The sequence below is a fragment of the Sphaerodactylus townsendi genome, linkage group LG02 (assembly GCF_021028975.2).
Source record: "Sphaerodactylus townsendi isolate TG3544 linkage group LG02, MPM_Stown_v2.3, whole genome shotgun sequence".
In the NCBI taxonomy this organism is placed as follows: Eukaryota; Metazoa; Chordata; class Lepidosauria; order Squamata; family Sphaerodactylidae; genus Sphaerodactylus; species Sphaerodactylus townsendi.
In genome coordinates this window covers 130,464,835-130,479,984 of record NC_059426.1, presented here as the reverse complement: position 1 = coordinate 130,479,984, position 15,150 = coordinate 130,464,835, and the positions used below count along the sequence as shown (strand labels likewise).

Below are 15,150 nucleotides of genomic sequence, written 5' to 3'. Positions count from 1 at the left end.
GTTTTAGAGGACCTTGTTAAATGTTTTTAAATGAAAAGTCGTTTGAACACTATCATGTACTGGCAATTTTCCTCTCTTTTCTGCTAGAACATATTGGCCATCCAGGTCAGACATTATTAAAGTTCAAGTGGCCCAGTGGGAAAAGTAATGGCCTTGTGCTACTATGAATTTTAAATGTTGCCATTTCTGTGTACTGCACTATCATCTGTTCTCACACGTCACTAAATTGCATAGAAGTTGTTAGAGCAACTAGAGTGTCAAGGTCAAAGAAATGATGACTCTTCTCAAAGAGTTTTTTCCAGTTTTATCATAAAGTTATCATACTAAGTAAGATCTCTTAGTGGTCTTCGTCATACGATCATTGTTCCAGATTTATTGTGCAAGTACCAAGAGGCAGTAAAAAATTCTGTTTGTTAGAGTGATTTCCATATGTTTGGCTTATATCAAGTTGCAATACAGTAAATATGCAAGTAATTAGATTTTTAAATCATAATACTTCTGCCAATGCCGGAAATATATAATTTTCCTTATTTTTTGTTAATTTCAGAGGAGCTGTATTTGGAGCCATGCAGACACACATACAAGAATCTTAGCCACTTGGAGGACTACCACCCATTGAGAAGCACTGAGAGGCCCTCCATGGACCATCTTAGCTTTTCTGTGCAGTACAAAAAAATATAAAAAACTAAGACAGTCTATGGTGGGCAGGTCTACCCAATGCTTCTCATTGGGTGCTAGAGCAGTCCTCTGAATGGCTAAGATTCTTGTATGCATGTCTGGGTAGCTACAAATACAGATCCTCTGAAATTATCAAAAATATATATTTTCAGAATCGTCAGGAAGTGCTGAGCACAACTATGTAGTTTTTAGACTGAAAAGGTGCCCAGGATCAGAGCCTGCAGAGCAAGCGTCCTGGGGCTTCAGCAAATTGAAGCCAGGAGACTTGCTTCAGCAGCATGCAAAATGTCAGGCGCAAGCAAAGGGTGAAACTGACCAGAGAGCTAAATGTTTGGTGAGAATCAGCCTCTTTCCTCCTCTGATACCTGTGCTGTCTGGAAAACAAATGAAAGGTGGCTTTTTAAAAGACATCCCCAGAACATCTTATTTGTGGTATGCGGATCAAAATAAGGAGTCACCTCTTTTTAAGATATCCCCCAGATGTCTTTTTTTGTGCTGTGCCGAATGGACCCAAATCTTGAACAATTTCAATTTCTTCATTGACAACCTTAAAGTTGAATAATTTCCCAATAGTCATTACTTTTGTCTTCTTGATGTCCTCTTTTGTCCTTTTGAAGGGCAACCTAGTTGATGCTTATAGCGAGTCACAGATAAACTTGGAACATACTGAAAAATCTGGTCAGTGTTAGATGCCCAGTACTGTAATGTTGCAAAGCCTGATTGGGGGGGGGGGGGCTGTCTAGTGACTGTGGACTAGTTTCTCATTCTAGTTTGAATACATTGTTCATGCAGAATTGAATCCTCAGTCTGAATTCATGTGCAACTTCAATTTTTTGGAATATATTCTAAAAAACCTGGAGTTGGCAACTCTAGATATGGTGAAGAAATACTGTCTGTGTGCAGATTCTGCATGCTGGAATTATTCTAAGGCTGAGATGCTGTATTTATAAAATGAAAAAAGTGAATTGTTCATTGTATTTTGTATACTATAGAGTCAATTTATTAAAATTAATTCATTCAAGTTGCACCTGCAAATAAAATATATCAGAAATAATTAACTGTCTTCAAGATGTGATGAGGTAGAAAGATCCACAGAGGACAATTGAAAACAGTAGCTGTATGGTACTGGTTGCCTTTTGTTTAGCTGGGGATGGGAATCCTGTCCTGTTTCTAAATGTTAACTGTGCAGAGGGAAAAACTCTCTCTTGGGGAGAATGTTTTCCAGGTTGCTTCATTGCCAGGTGTTTGACATTGAGTGGAGCTTTAAATGAATGAAGCTTATGGCAGTCTTTGGAAATGACCGACTCCAGGGAATCTCAGTTTCCTGCTGTGAAAGTTTCTATTTTCAAAGCACATCAGTTTAAGTGGGAATGTTACAGTGGTCCCATATGCTGTTTCTGACAGAGAGCTAAGTTTCTACCCTGAATGTGAGACAGCTACTGAAGAGGTTCCCTTGCTGCTAAGAAAATGAATTTCAATATGTTGCCAATGAACAATCAGTATGTTTCCAACAGCTAATGGAATTTAGCTCCATCCATTATTAATAGGAATCTGCTTCATTTTCCTCTCCTTGCACCGTCTCCCAACTTTGGCACATGCTTCTGATATCGCTTTGTGGGTTCCAAAGCTGGAAGGGAATCACCAAAGCAATGTGCCAGTTTGCTTTGAAAGTCATGCCACACACACACACACACACACACCCCTTTCCCTTTCTCATAAACTCTTTTTCTTACTCTCTCCTTGACCTGGCGGTAGGAAGCCTTTGTCTGAGGTGTTCATCTGGAACAACTTTTCCACACTTGTTTTCATGTTCTGTTAGATTACAGGGCAGCAGGCCTACCTTTGAAGCTCCTTTCTCTTTTGTTTCTTTGCAGTGCACTCCAGTAATTAACTTTGTCCTTCTTTTATTTGTTCCAGTCAATCGCAGTCCACTCTGCTGAGCATCTTCTCCCAGGAGTACCAGGTTAGAAGTTTTCTCCTTTGTGAGGGTTGACAGGTGCCTAATTGAATGATGAATGTCCCTTTATTTCTTTGTAATTGAACTGCCAGCTTTCTGATTGGTTTGGAGGATGTTCCCCTTTCCACATCAAGCACCGCCTGAGTCTCAGTGGATGGCTGCCAAGCCTACCCATCCATCTGTCTAATAACATCTAGCCTTTGCTTATTTGGTGGACCTGTAATAAATTATGCTAAACCATTATTATTCTGACAATAATAATTTCCCTGTGTTGCGTGGTTCCATGTGCTAAATGTTTGCTGACTTGCACTGTCAGTGCCGCTTTCCATGGCTGACAGAGATGATGATAAATGACCATTGCCGGAGTGGCAGAAGGCAAGAGAGGCAGAAAATGGAGTCATTTATCATGAGATGACAGGTGTCAGTCAAGTGGCAAGTCTCAATGGAATTACTTTTTGTAGTTTTCAAATAAGTTGTTTTTAAGCAATGTTCTTCCTGGTTAAAAATGCCAATTGAATTGTAAAACCAGAGTGCAGGGGACTCGGATGGAATTGATTTGAAGGGAAATTAATATAAAGGTTGAAAGAAAGTACAAGTTTTTCTCTGCCCTCTGCAACCCTTAGCAAACTTATTTAGATTCAATTACTATGACCTTAGTGCCTTTTACATATATGGTGTGTAGCAGTACAGTCAGAAGATGTTTCATTCCATGTTTTAATGAAAAATAATTTCTGGGTAGGATTTGAAGATTTTCTCAGTGAATCATAAGTTGTATTGGATTTATGTTTGATGTATTGTAGCACTTTTGTTGTTTTTCAGAAACAAATTAAAAAAACACATGCCAAACATCATACTTCAGAGGCAACTGATGCTTATTATCAAAGGTATGTTAAATCTACTTCAGTATAAAGTAGAATGCTGACTTTTATCCAATAACTTTTTTTTCTGCATGTCTCATATTCTATATTTATTTTTAAGATAATATTGATGATCCATATTTCCACAGAGTTACCATTTTAGTTCTGTTAGTGTGTTTCCAGGATAAATATCATTCAGCTAAGAGAACATCTATGCTCCACAATCCAATACACCACTATGTTCATTGTAGTCCTTCTGAAGCCAACAAATTGAAGTTTTCCTATTTTCTATGTTGAATATTGCCCCCAATTCGTGGTAGTATTCTTCATTTCTTATTTTAAAGGGATGTTAGGAACATGTTAGGGTATTACTAGTGAAGTTTATGTATTGAAGTTTATGTATATTAATTCAATTGAGTGACCATTAATAGCAGGAAACATATATTTATCATTTTAGACAGTGTAATATGTGAAAATGATATCTCTGTATAAGGGCTGTATAACTTAATTTGTACATTTTGGTCTGCGCCTGTTTTAGAAACAATGTCGTCAGAAAACCCTTTTAAAAGGAGGCATAACCTTTAATATGTCATTTCTTAAAACTATTATATGAGAATGCGCACCTGTAGTTAATAAATTGTAACTGAAATTTGTCATAGGTTATCTGTAGCTGTTGACATATACATCTGAGCAACATAATTGGGCCTTATTGATATCTGGTAGAGATGTGCAATTAAAACTTTACTGTACAGATTGACATTTGAACAGCTTGCATGGCAAATAAAACTATACCTGTGATTATAGGTGGCTGATACTTGTGTTCTAAAAATATCCTAAATTTTAACACTATGAGGCATTCTGATTGTAAGAAACATACATGTATCTATTACGCGGCACATATACACCAACTGATAAAAGCACTCACCAAATCATAACATAACCATCTGGTGGTATGTTCACCATTCAGCATATTCAAGTAGCTTCTGTGGTCTTAACTTTATTGTGAAAACCTTTTATTAAGTTTTTTTGTTCCCAGATAGCAAAAATATTTCAGAAAACAATTGAACGTAGTTGGAAAGCATTTTTTAAAATTTGTTTTATTTATTTATTCTATTTCTTCATTGCCTTTTCCTGGAAGGCTCAGGGCAATTTACAACCTCAATTAAAAACAATACTAGTAATCAATAAACACATTAAAAGTCATTCTCTAACATATGTCTAAATATATCTAAGACTATCACAACCATTGGACCATACATGTCTACTGTCTTCCTCTGCAAGTTATACTTGCAAGTAGAAAGCCGTGAGAAATGGAGGATGTACCTTCACCGTGACTTGTTTGGTAAAGATGTAGAATTTGTCCATCGTAAACACAAACCATGGCAAGCCCGTTTCACAATGTTTAACCGAGGTAAAAGAAAGCAAACCATGGCTAACTGATGTATCTGAACAGGACTTACATTATTATTTAGTTTAAAAAGTTATATGGCAGCTCTTCAGAGACCTGCTCAAGATATCTCACAGTCCCAAACAATATGATAAAATCAGCATTACATATAAGCCAGGGACATAAAAATCCACAAAACAAAGGTTGAGCAGCATAAAAACATCTATAAAAGAGTCTACATGCTGAAAGCAAACTGTACAACTACTGAAAAATGTAAAACCCCTGAATTTAAAAAGAGCATTAAAAGAGCCCTGCTGGATCAGACCAGTGGTCCATTTAATCCAGCGTCCCAACTTAATGCAGGTGTTCTAGCCAGTTTAAAACATCTAGAGAATCAACATCAGGGCATAGAGGCTGAGACCTTCCCTTGTTATTGCCTCCTGGCACTGGTATTCAGAGATTTATTGCCTTTGAATGTGGAGGTTCCCTTTAGTCACTATAGACTTGTAGCCACTGATATACCTGTTCTCCATAAATGAAAATAGTCTGGCATCTAACAGACTGTAGGGAAGAGGTGTAGCTACAATGGGGACATTCGGGGACAAATGTCCCAGGCGCCCACCATTGGGGGCGCAGAAGAATTTGGGCTCATTCCTAATTTTTTTTGTTTTGGTGTTTTTACTTTGTCGGCCAGCAAGGGGCGCAGTTTTTAGGCTAGCAGCACCAAAACATCAGGTTATTGTCAGGTGACACTCCTGATGAAACCAGCCAGGTTTGGTGAAGTTTGGTTCAGGGGTCCAAAGTTATGGACCCCCAAAGGGGGGGGCCCATCCCCCATTGTTTCCAATGGGAGCTAATGGTAGATGGGGCTAACCTTTTGAGGGTCCATAACTTTGGACCCCCTGAACCAAACTTCACTAAACCTGGGTGGTTTCATCCAGAGAGTCTCCTGCTGATGCCACCCAGGCTTCGTGAAGGATGGTTCAGGGGGTCCAAAGTTATGGACTCCCAAAGGGGGTGTCCCCATCCCCCATTGTTTCCAATGGGAGCTAATAGTAGATGGGGTTGCCCTTTTGGGGGTCCATAACTTTGGACCCCCTGAACCAAACATCACCAAACCTGGCTGGTTTCATCAGGAGTGTCACCTGACAATAACCTGATGTTTTGGTGCTGCTAGCCTAAAAACTGCGCCCCTTGCTGGCCGACAAAGTAAAAACACCAAAACAAAAAAAATTAGGAATGAGCCCAAATTCTTCTGCGCCCCCAATGGTGGGCGCCTGGGACATTTGTCCCCGAATGTCCCCATTGTAGCTACACCTCTTCCCTACAGTCTGTTAGATGCCAGACTATTTTCATTTATGGAGAACAGGTATATCAGTGGCTACAAGTCTATAGTGACTAAAGGGAACCTCCACATTCAAAGGCAATAAATCTCTGAATACCAGTGCCAGGAGGCAATAACAAGGGAAGGTCTCAGCCTCTATGCCCTGATGTTGATTCTCTAGAGTAACTGGCAGAACACCGTGTGAAATGGGACGCTGGATTAAATGGACCACTGGTCTGATCCAGCAGGGCTCTTTTAATGCTCTTTTTAAATTCAGGGGTTTTACATTTTTACAGGACATATTGCTAGATATGTAACATGACTGACTAAAATCACACTTGATCTTTGTCAGTCCAGGACAAATACCATTAGTATCCAGAAATTCAGAGAGAAACTGGCAAATGTTGATAGGAAGCTAAATGTGATGTCCGAATTTAGTTATATGTACCCATAAAGTAAAGCAGTTTTTGAACATTCATACAATTAGCTTTAAATTGACTTTTTTTGAATTTGAAATGGAATTTTTGAAAATTGTGTGCTTGGATATAAGCATATCTTTTTTGAAAGCAGATAATATTCTGACTTAATATGAGAAGACCTTGTGGAATATAAGTGCAGATAAGTTTGTTCGAAAAAAATTGGAGTCACTGAGTCTTGTATTTATACCTTACAGTATTCATTCATTTAGATCCCATTCTTTCCCCCCAGAGTCTTAAATACAAGCCATGCAAGCAGTTATGCAATCAAAAATACAATAGAAACATAAAACAAGAGTGGCGGAGGGTAAGAGGAGTAGGGGGACACCTGCTTCTAAATGCAAAATTGTTTTCTTTCTATACAGGCCAATCTTCCTGCTAATTCTAGTCTCAAACCCAAAGGCCAGAAGCTCTTTCATGCTCATCCCCATGGTCACACCTAGGCCTTAAGTGTCATGGGCCTAGGTGTTACTGAGTCAAAAGACCGGCATGACAGGCTATCATCCTCACTGTCAGACACAGCCGAGGAACAGACCCTGACATTAAATATCTGTGGAAAGAAAATAAACTAGCTCGGAAAATAAACTAGCTTCCTTGCTGCTCCTAGTTTGTTTGGAAGGTCTTCCCCACTCCATCCCCTCACTAGAGGATCAAGGAGCCCTACTACAGAGCTCCCAATGTATCTCCCAATGTTACTACAAATATTCAGAGGCAATATCACCAGCTGCATGGTTTGGTAACACTAGAACAGTGGTTCTCAACCTTCCTAATGCCGCGACCCTTTAATACAGTTCCTCATGTTGTGGTGACCCCCAACCATAAAATTGGTATATATAAAATATAAAAAGACCGTCTTAGGCAACCCCTGTGAAAGGGTCGTTCGACCCCCAAAGGGGTCGCGACCCACAGGTTGAGAAACGCTGCACTAGAAGTTAGTCATAACTTTAGGAATGTTATTGACTCACAGTGACAGTAACATTCGGTGGAAACTCATCTCTATATTGTTTGTTTTCTGTTATCTTTCATCCTAGTTATTGGTGTGTAGTTCTTTTAGTCCACAGATACAAAGCAGCAGGAATAGCTTTCCAAGTGCCTCCTTAGTTTCAGCACACTCTTCTTTCTTAAGCATGATTACTGCATTTGTGTGTTCACAGAGGCATTATCCAGCATGTGGTGTTGGTCACTACATCTGTTTCAGGTTCTGTTAGAACAGAGTTAAAATTAAATGGAAGGTAAAGATGGCAGAATTGAAGAAGCATCTTGCCATTTCCCCCATGCCTGCTGCACTAGGCGAGGTTTCTTTTCTTCTTACTGGGTACTGTGCATACTACAGTCATACAGAGTGTCTAGTATGATAACTGTCAGCTGTATTGCTTCTTCACCTCCTTGAGTCTCAAGTAAGTAAATAAAAGTACAATATCTGAGCCCTTGAGGCTAGATTAGGGGTTATTGGTGAAGTTTTTCAGTAGCTACTAACTATATGGAGATCATCTCTTCCCCTACACTCCGCAGCAGCAACTTTGCTTATCCAAGCAAAGTTTTCTGCAGGCCTTCTACCAACAGGCAACGTTAACAACTGCCTGTACTTGTGCCTTTTTTGTTGTGGCCCCACCTTGTGCAATGGCTTGCCTGAGGAGTCCAGGAAGACTGCCAGTCTCCTAGCTTTCTGCAAACAATCAAACATGAATGATTCAAGAGGACTTTTTCAAGATAGGTAGTAAGATGGCCCTGTTACAAACAACTTCACAAAATTACTTGAATTACTTATTGGGGACTGTGGTCTTTGTATAGTTTGCTGTGGGTTGGCTTTCATTGTGTAATTTTGCATGATTTAATGTGTCATGTTAACACTTAAGCTTTGCTTCAGTTTTCTTTTTCAGACTTCTGGTGAATGTCCATCTTGTTGATTGTATTGACTCACTCTGTGTAATCCACCTTGAGTCCCAGTGAGAAAGGCAGACTATAAATAACATTAATAAAATAAATAAAAAATTAAAAAAAACCCACTTCCCTCTTTTCTAACTGTTGTAATAAATTAATGTTTCAAATACTCAATCATTACTTGGCAATTTCAACAGCCAGGTGCCCAACAGTAGGTCTGTTACAGATCAGAAACAGGCCAATCAGTACTGTTCTGGCTAAATTGAGAGCACACTGGGAGTCTGACTAAAGTTTGGCTGTACCTGAAATAATCCAGTATCAGCTGGCATGTATCTGGTAGTAGGTATAGATTCCAGGGAACCTTATCCAAAGAGCTATTAGAGGTCAGATTCTACAGAATCTGGGAGTGTTCCCAGTAAAATATCCCTGGCAAAGCCAACAAGAATTTGACCTCAGCTGAGTACCTAAATACTAGAGCAGACCTGCAGAGTGATTAAGCACCACATCTTAGCTCAGAGTTAAGATAAAGCTCTGACTTGGATTTTTGCCCTGCACCATTGATAGATGGCTTCCAAATGTACTTTTTGTCTTACAGCGAAGTTGGTTGGAACAGTGTTAACACTTCATTGTAGAAATCCAAATCTTGGCTTTGAGTACAGAGTGGCAGCTTGCAGTATATTCTCATTTGGATGGATTTTCAGCCAGGTTTTACGTAGACAAGAGTTCCAAGGAAGAAGCCCCTTCTACCTTAGCAGGTCCAAAGTGTTTGGGGACTACGACTTGATGCGCTGAGTCATGTGTTTGAATGCTGCACAAATACTCATCAACAAAGTGCAGACAAGCCAGAACACTGTAATGATAAAGGAATATGTCTAGTAGCCCAGGGCTAATTATCTTTCTCTCACAAGTACTCAATTACACTACCATCAAAATTGTTACCTGAAACTTTAGTTCTTGAAAATAGTCATGTTTTTCTCTTATGTTCTGTGCAGCCTAACTTTTGAAATGTGCTTTCCTTCTTTGATGTAATGTAGATGTAATGTAGATATTAGCATTAGGTGATAGAGTTTAGAGATAAACTGTATATATTTTTAAAATATCAGTATACATGCTCAGACTGCTGTTTCTTGTATTTCCCGCAGTATGTGTATGTATGTGAAAGAGAGAGAGTTCTCTGCTGGCCTTTTCATTGACTCTGCAGTATTATTTGATTTTGTCATCTTTAGGTACTTGAATGGAGTGAGCAAAAATGCAGCTTCTCCTATATTGTTGGAACTGGCTAATGAGGTAATAATTATTTTTTTAAGTATCTTCTGTGTATAGAAGGGAAATATCTATCATGTCTGCACTAAAAATGGAATTAAGCAAAAATGTAATCTCAAAGCTCACTGTATGTTTTAAATTGATCTGTTGTCTGTAAGTACTTCCAGTAATGTGAGAAAGCCCATTTATTAATCAGTTAATACAGTTAAACTTTTAACTTCCAGGCAAAAGAGTATTTTATTAAAAGGCTTTCTTTCTTTCTTTCTTTCTTTCTTTCTTTCTTTCTTTCTTTCTTCTTAGCAAGTGCTTTTTAAAGTGCTTTTTAAAATGTTGATTTACTATCGTCCATATAGGCATCTGAATAATTAAGAAATTCTATTTCCTGATTTGTTTGTTTTATTAAATACAGCTGTATTGTAAGATTTACAGAAAAGCAAAACAATGTAATGGCAAATTGGATATTCCTTATGCACATAAAGTTTACAGAACTAGCTGATATGATACTTTTTGTTATTTCAGAAAGTTGAAATATAATTTTCTTATAGTTAACTGTATTTAAGTGCAGAAACAAAAGTTCCTGTGTTTAAGTGACTGATAGATTAGTAGGGTGGCAGATGGGGGTTTAGCGCTTCACTTAGCTAGTAGTAATGCCATGTCCACACCTTGTCCAATCAGCTTGGGTTTGACTAAACCTAGAATGATACACGCACAGGTAGACCTCAGCAGAAACTGCTCTGGATCCTCCCTAACATATAGAAAGAGAACTCCATAAGGAATTCAGTTACAGCGGGCACACAAAGTTTATAATAATGACAGTGGCTACATATATTTTAATCTCAAACACAGTTATAATGCCACCTCATTTTATTTGTTTGAGAAATGCTTATATAACCTTTAGAAGGATACAGTAAAATACATGTCTGTCTTTTACGCTAAACATAGCTAAACATAGTAGTGAAGACAGAAAATGTGTATTTGAATTAAGAACTATGTCCTTAGGGTGTGGGAGGTACCACAGCAGCAAGTCTTACATACTACATTGCAAGGAAGAACAGCTTTTCTATATGATCTTTTTTCTATCTGATGTACGTTGCTCCGGGGGAGGGCGGTCTATAAACCTAATTAATAAATAAAATAAAATAAATAAATACTCAGCAAATAAGCAATTAGCTATCAGTTACTATATAGTTTTAATGGACTTTGAAGTGTCAATACATTGTTATAATACAGTTAACGTTTGAAAAGGATTGCTTTGTGTTAGTGGCAAAGGATGCATTTCTGACAGAAGGTTTTGAGGATATACCACTCACTATTTTGTAAAACAAAGACACTGTTATAGAATTAATTCTTGGTAAATAACATTCATAGCACAGGGATTGTCACATGGGAGCCCCTTAAATGTGCCAAAAATATTGCAGTGTTTTTTTCATATGCTTTCAGTGTCGATTTTTGTCTTTTCACTTCTATTCAGTTCCTGTTGGCTTTTAGATGGTGCTCATAATTAATGATGTTGAAACATGCCTTTATCCATATTGTACTCGTGCATTGTAACAGTTCATATGTTTTATTTTAAGTCTGAGGATAAAAAAAATAGAGGTTTAGAAAAAGTTATTTTAAATAACTTATTTATTGATAGCTGCACAGGTATCAGGTATGTATGAAAGGCAGTGCTTTTTGTGGCTGCTTCTGATGCATTAGGGAAATGTGGCAGTAAGAGGCACAATGCTATTGCTTCCATACAATCAAGCTGCCATTTTTATATGATAGTTAATATACTCCTGCATCTGCTGACAATTGGTATGATGGTAATACTTTATGAGTCAATATATATTTAATCAGTGGAAACTGTAAAATTTGATGAGAAATATATAACGCAGATGCATCACAGTGTGTAGCATCACTCTTAAATAAGAATTGGTCCTTATTGTTTTTAATTTTTTAAGTCGTATGAAGTTTGAAAAAAATTTAAGTAATGGTAGACATTTCCATATATACAGAGTGTAATTATTAGTATTTTTTTAAAAAAAACCTGAAACTCTGATGTTGGTTAGGAATAATAAAATTTGTTACTCAGCTCTCACCAGACAAATATTTTCAAGTGGCATTTGAAGCACTATGAATTTTACTTACATGCTAAATTCTGACATGAAGCATGATGGCCCTATTTCAGAGAAAGATGGGTGTGTGATTAATATGAAAATTAGGGAGATGCAAGTACCTGAACTAATAAGGTAGTCCTTATTCAGGCTGGACTACCTTCAGTAATTTCACCATTTTTCATGTGTCAGCTCTGATGTGGGTTACTGGAAATAAGCTGCTCTATAGAAAAGCATTTTCTACTTGGGGAATTTAAGGGCATCTAAGCACATATATAAACTTGTGTGTGTATATATCTATATATTATACATGGGGGAAATATATTTACAAATTAGGATAAGTTTTTTCATCTAGTTGCTAAACAAAGTGGAATGTTATGGAAGTTCATATGAATATTTTTAAAGTAAAAAATAATTGTAATGTAAGTGAAATTGTACATATCTTACAGTCTTTCAAATAAATGCAGTATATTTATGGTGACAGTCATGAAAAGAAAACTTAGCTTCTCTGAGACCTATGTAATATACATATTTTCTGTGGGTGAACTACTGTAGCCACAAAAGTTTCAGTGGGATACAACTTGTTTGTTTAGAGCAGCGGTGGCGAACTATGGCACGGGTGCCAGAGATGGCACTCAGAGCCCTTTCTGTGGGCACATGTGCATAGAGTTCATCATGTGGGGGGGGCGGAAAATTACCGACACACACACACACACACACACACACACACACACACACACACACACACACACACACACACACACATCTAGGCTAGCCTGGGCACGATCCTTTACCTGGGACTAAGCTTGGTTGCTGGCAATGGGGCTTGCTTCTGAGTAAACACTTCTAGGGTCGAGATTCACCCATTCGAAGCGTTGCATGATTGCTTCACCAAGGTTACTCCCGAGTAACGTGCGCCTCGGAGCCAACCATTTTTTCTAAACCAAAACCTCAGTATTCAGGTTAAATTGCTATGTTGGCACTTTGCGATAAATGGGTTTTGGGTTGCAATTTGGGCACTCGGTCTCGAAAATTTAGCCATCACTGGTTTAGAGGATCAACACCTACAGGTTTATATCATCTAGACTAGGGATTCCCAAAGTGGGCAGTACTATCCCCTTGGGAGCAGTGGAAACATCAGGGAAGCCATGAAAACTTTGGGGCAATAGGGGAGTGGTGAGGAATTGGGGGCAGTAGTGGGGCAGTAGATAATTTTGGGGTGGTAGGGTGGAGCACAGGGCTTCCTGGGCCAGCTGATGGGGAAAAGTCTTATCCTTCCATCCTGGTGACTGTTGAGTTTTAAAGGAAATGCTTCAGCACTCTTCTCGCCCAGGGTGAGGTAGAGGGAAGCCAAGGCAAAGAGTCGCATCGGCAATATTTTGTTTGCAACAGCACTCTCCTCTCCTTGCAGCTCCGGGGGGGGGGGGGGGCAAGGCAAAGAACCCTGTCACTGCTGCTTTGCAAGGCAAGATTTCTTTTGCAACAGCACTCTCCTTGGTGTGTAGTGTGGTGGGGGGAAGTCAAGGCAAAGAGCCCTGTTGCTGCTGCTTTGCAAGACAAGTTTTTTTGCAACAGTACTCTCCTCACTGTGTAGCCTCCTGGGGGTGGGAGGAGCCAAGGCAAAGAGCCAGCAAAAGCATCTTTATTACTCAATTTCTCTGCTCAATTAACATGCTTCTCTTGAAGAGTCCTTCCTGACTGCTATCCTGCACTGGGAAACAGAGTCAATATGTACTTTGTTGTCTTCCTAACATCATATTTAGTAAAGTGGGGCTTCAGTGCAGTTGCCCAGCTTCTTTCCAACTGAGAAACAGATTGAAAATTACTGAATGTGGGGATTTAAGACTTGTTCGTAGTGCCTTGCAACCTGATGTTGAGAAATTGATATCCCTACACCAGGCACTGCCCCCCTCAGCTGCACCCTTTCCCTGAACTCCTGCATTTTGAGGCAGGGGCATGGTAGAGCTGGTTTTGCCCCCAAGCTTCACATGGAGCTGGGAATGGAGCCAGCTGGGCTCGCACTGCTCCATGTGGAGGTTGGGAGTGGGGAGGGCTGTTCGATACTGGCTTCAGGTGGCCTGAGTCCAGCCTGCAGTTTAAAGCTTGACCCTAGCCTCACTTTGGCCAGGATCGAACCAAGCCTCTGAGCTCATTGGCTCCACCTTTATACTGTTGGCTCCACTCCCAACCTCCACCTGATAGGAAGTGAAGCTTGGGGGTGGAGCCAACTGTATAAAACTGGAGACTCGACAATAACTGAGCTCAGTGAGCCAGGCTCAAATTGGCCCTTGCTTCTCCTGACCTCCATGTGGGGATCGGGCATGGGGTGAGCCCATGGCTCCACTCCCAACCTCTATGTGGAGATGGGAGGCAGGGTGAGCCTAGCTATCCCTGATTCTGATCTCCATGTTGAGATTGGTGGTAGGGCAAGCCTCTCTCACCAGCTCTCAACTGTTCCCCTACCTGAACTCCCCAGAGTATGGGACAGGCACAGTTGTGAGGGGGGATGCTCCCCTGATTTTAGCCCCTAGAAAATTGTGCCTGGCGCTCCATCCCCCCCAAGGCCCCTAGCTATACCACTGTGTGTGCTCATGGGAAGGCACTAGGGATGTGACCAGGGAGCCACAGGAGCAGCAGCCCAAAGAAGTTTGGGAAATACTGATCTAGCCTGAAAGTCAAAGTATTAAGTTTAGTCTTATATTTACTGAAGTTCACAATATATGCCTTCTCATTCTATATTCCCTTAAAAAAAGTGTCACGTATGGAAATAATTCCTTCATGAAAGTCTTGCTAATTCCATATCTTTATTCAAGGTACAGGGCCTGATTACTGTCAGTAGATGAAAATGCCAGAATTCTTTTCATCAATATTCATGTTGGTTAGTTTAGTTCGAATATTGGTTTCACTGTATGTACATTTAGTTTTGTGTTTCTAATTCAGAACAATTCAAAGAAAAAGCTACGTAGAGTTTAATGCATTTGTCTTGCTGCATTACCGTTAAGGTTCCTAGGAAACTGTGCACACATTTTATGTACGATGGTTGGCCTTTGCATTTTACTGTATCTATTTATTATGGTGATTGTAGTGCAGATAAGTTGGCATTACTTTTCATTTTTTCTGTAAGGTGAATTTTGCTCCGTCACTGATGGCTCGAATTGTGTTGGAAAGATTTCTCCAAGAGCAAGATGGATTAACTTGTAAGTAATTTTTTACATATGTAACTTATAACCG

At 39.4% G+C, this 15,150-nt stretch overlaps 1 protein-coding gene across 4 annotated transcripts in view; it reads left to right on the top strand.

The window, feature by feature from the left end:
- The window catches only part of CDIN1 (CDAN1 interacting nuclease 1), a 162,556-nt gene that overhangs the window by 28,015 nt on the left and 119,391 nt on the right, over positions 1-15,150 (top strand). For 3 of the 4 annotated variants that reach the window (XM_048486648.1, XM_048486645.1, XM_048486646.1), the window contains exons 2-5: positions 2,596-2,641; positions 3,455-3,519; positions 9,787-9,847; positions 15,044-15,116. In XM_048486648.1, coding sequence (XP_048342605.1) covers positions 2,596-2,641; positions 3,455-3,519; positions 9,787-9,847; positions 15,044-15,116 — 245 coding nt within the window. The remainder of the gene's footprint in view (positions 1-2,595; positions 2,642-3,454; positions 3,520-9,786; positions 9,848-15,043; positions 15,117-15,150) is intronic. The other variant, XM_048486647.1, reaches the window with a different exon arrangement.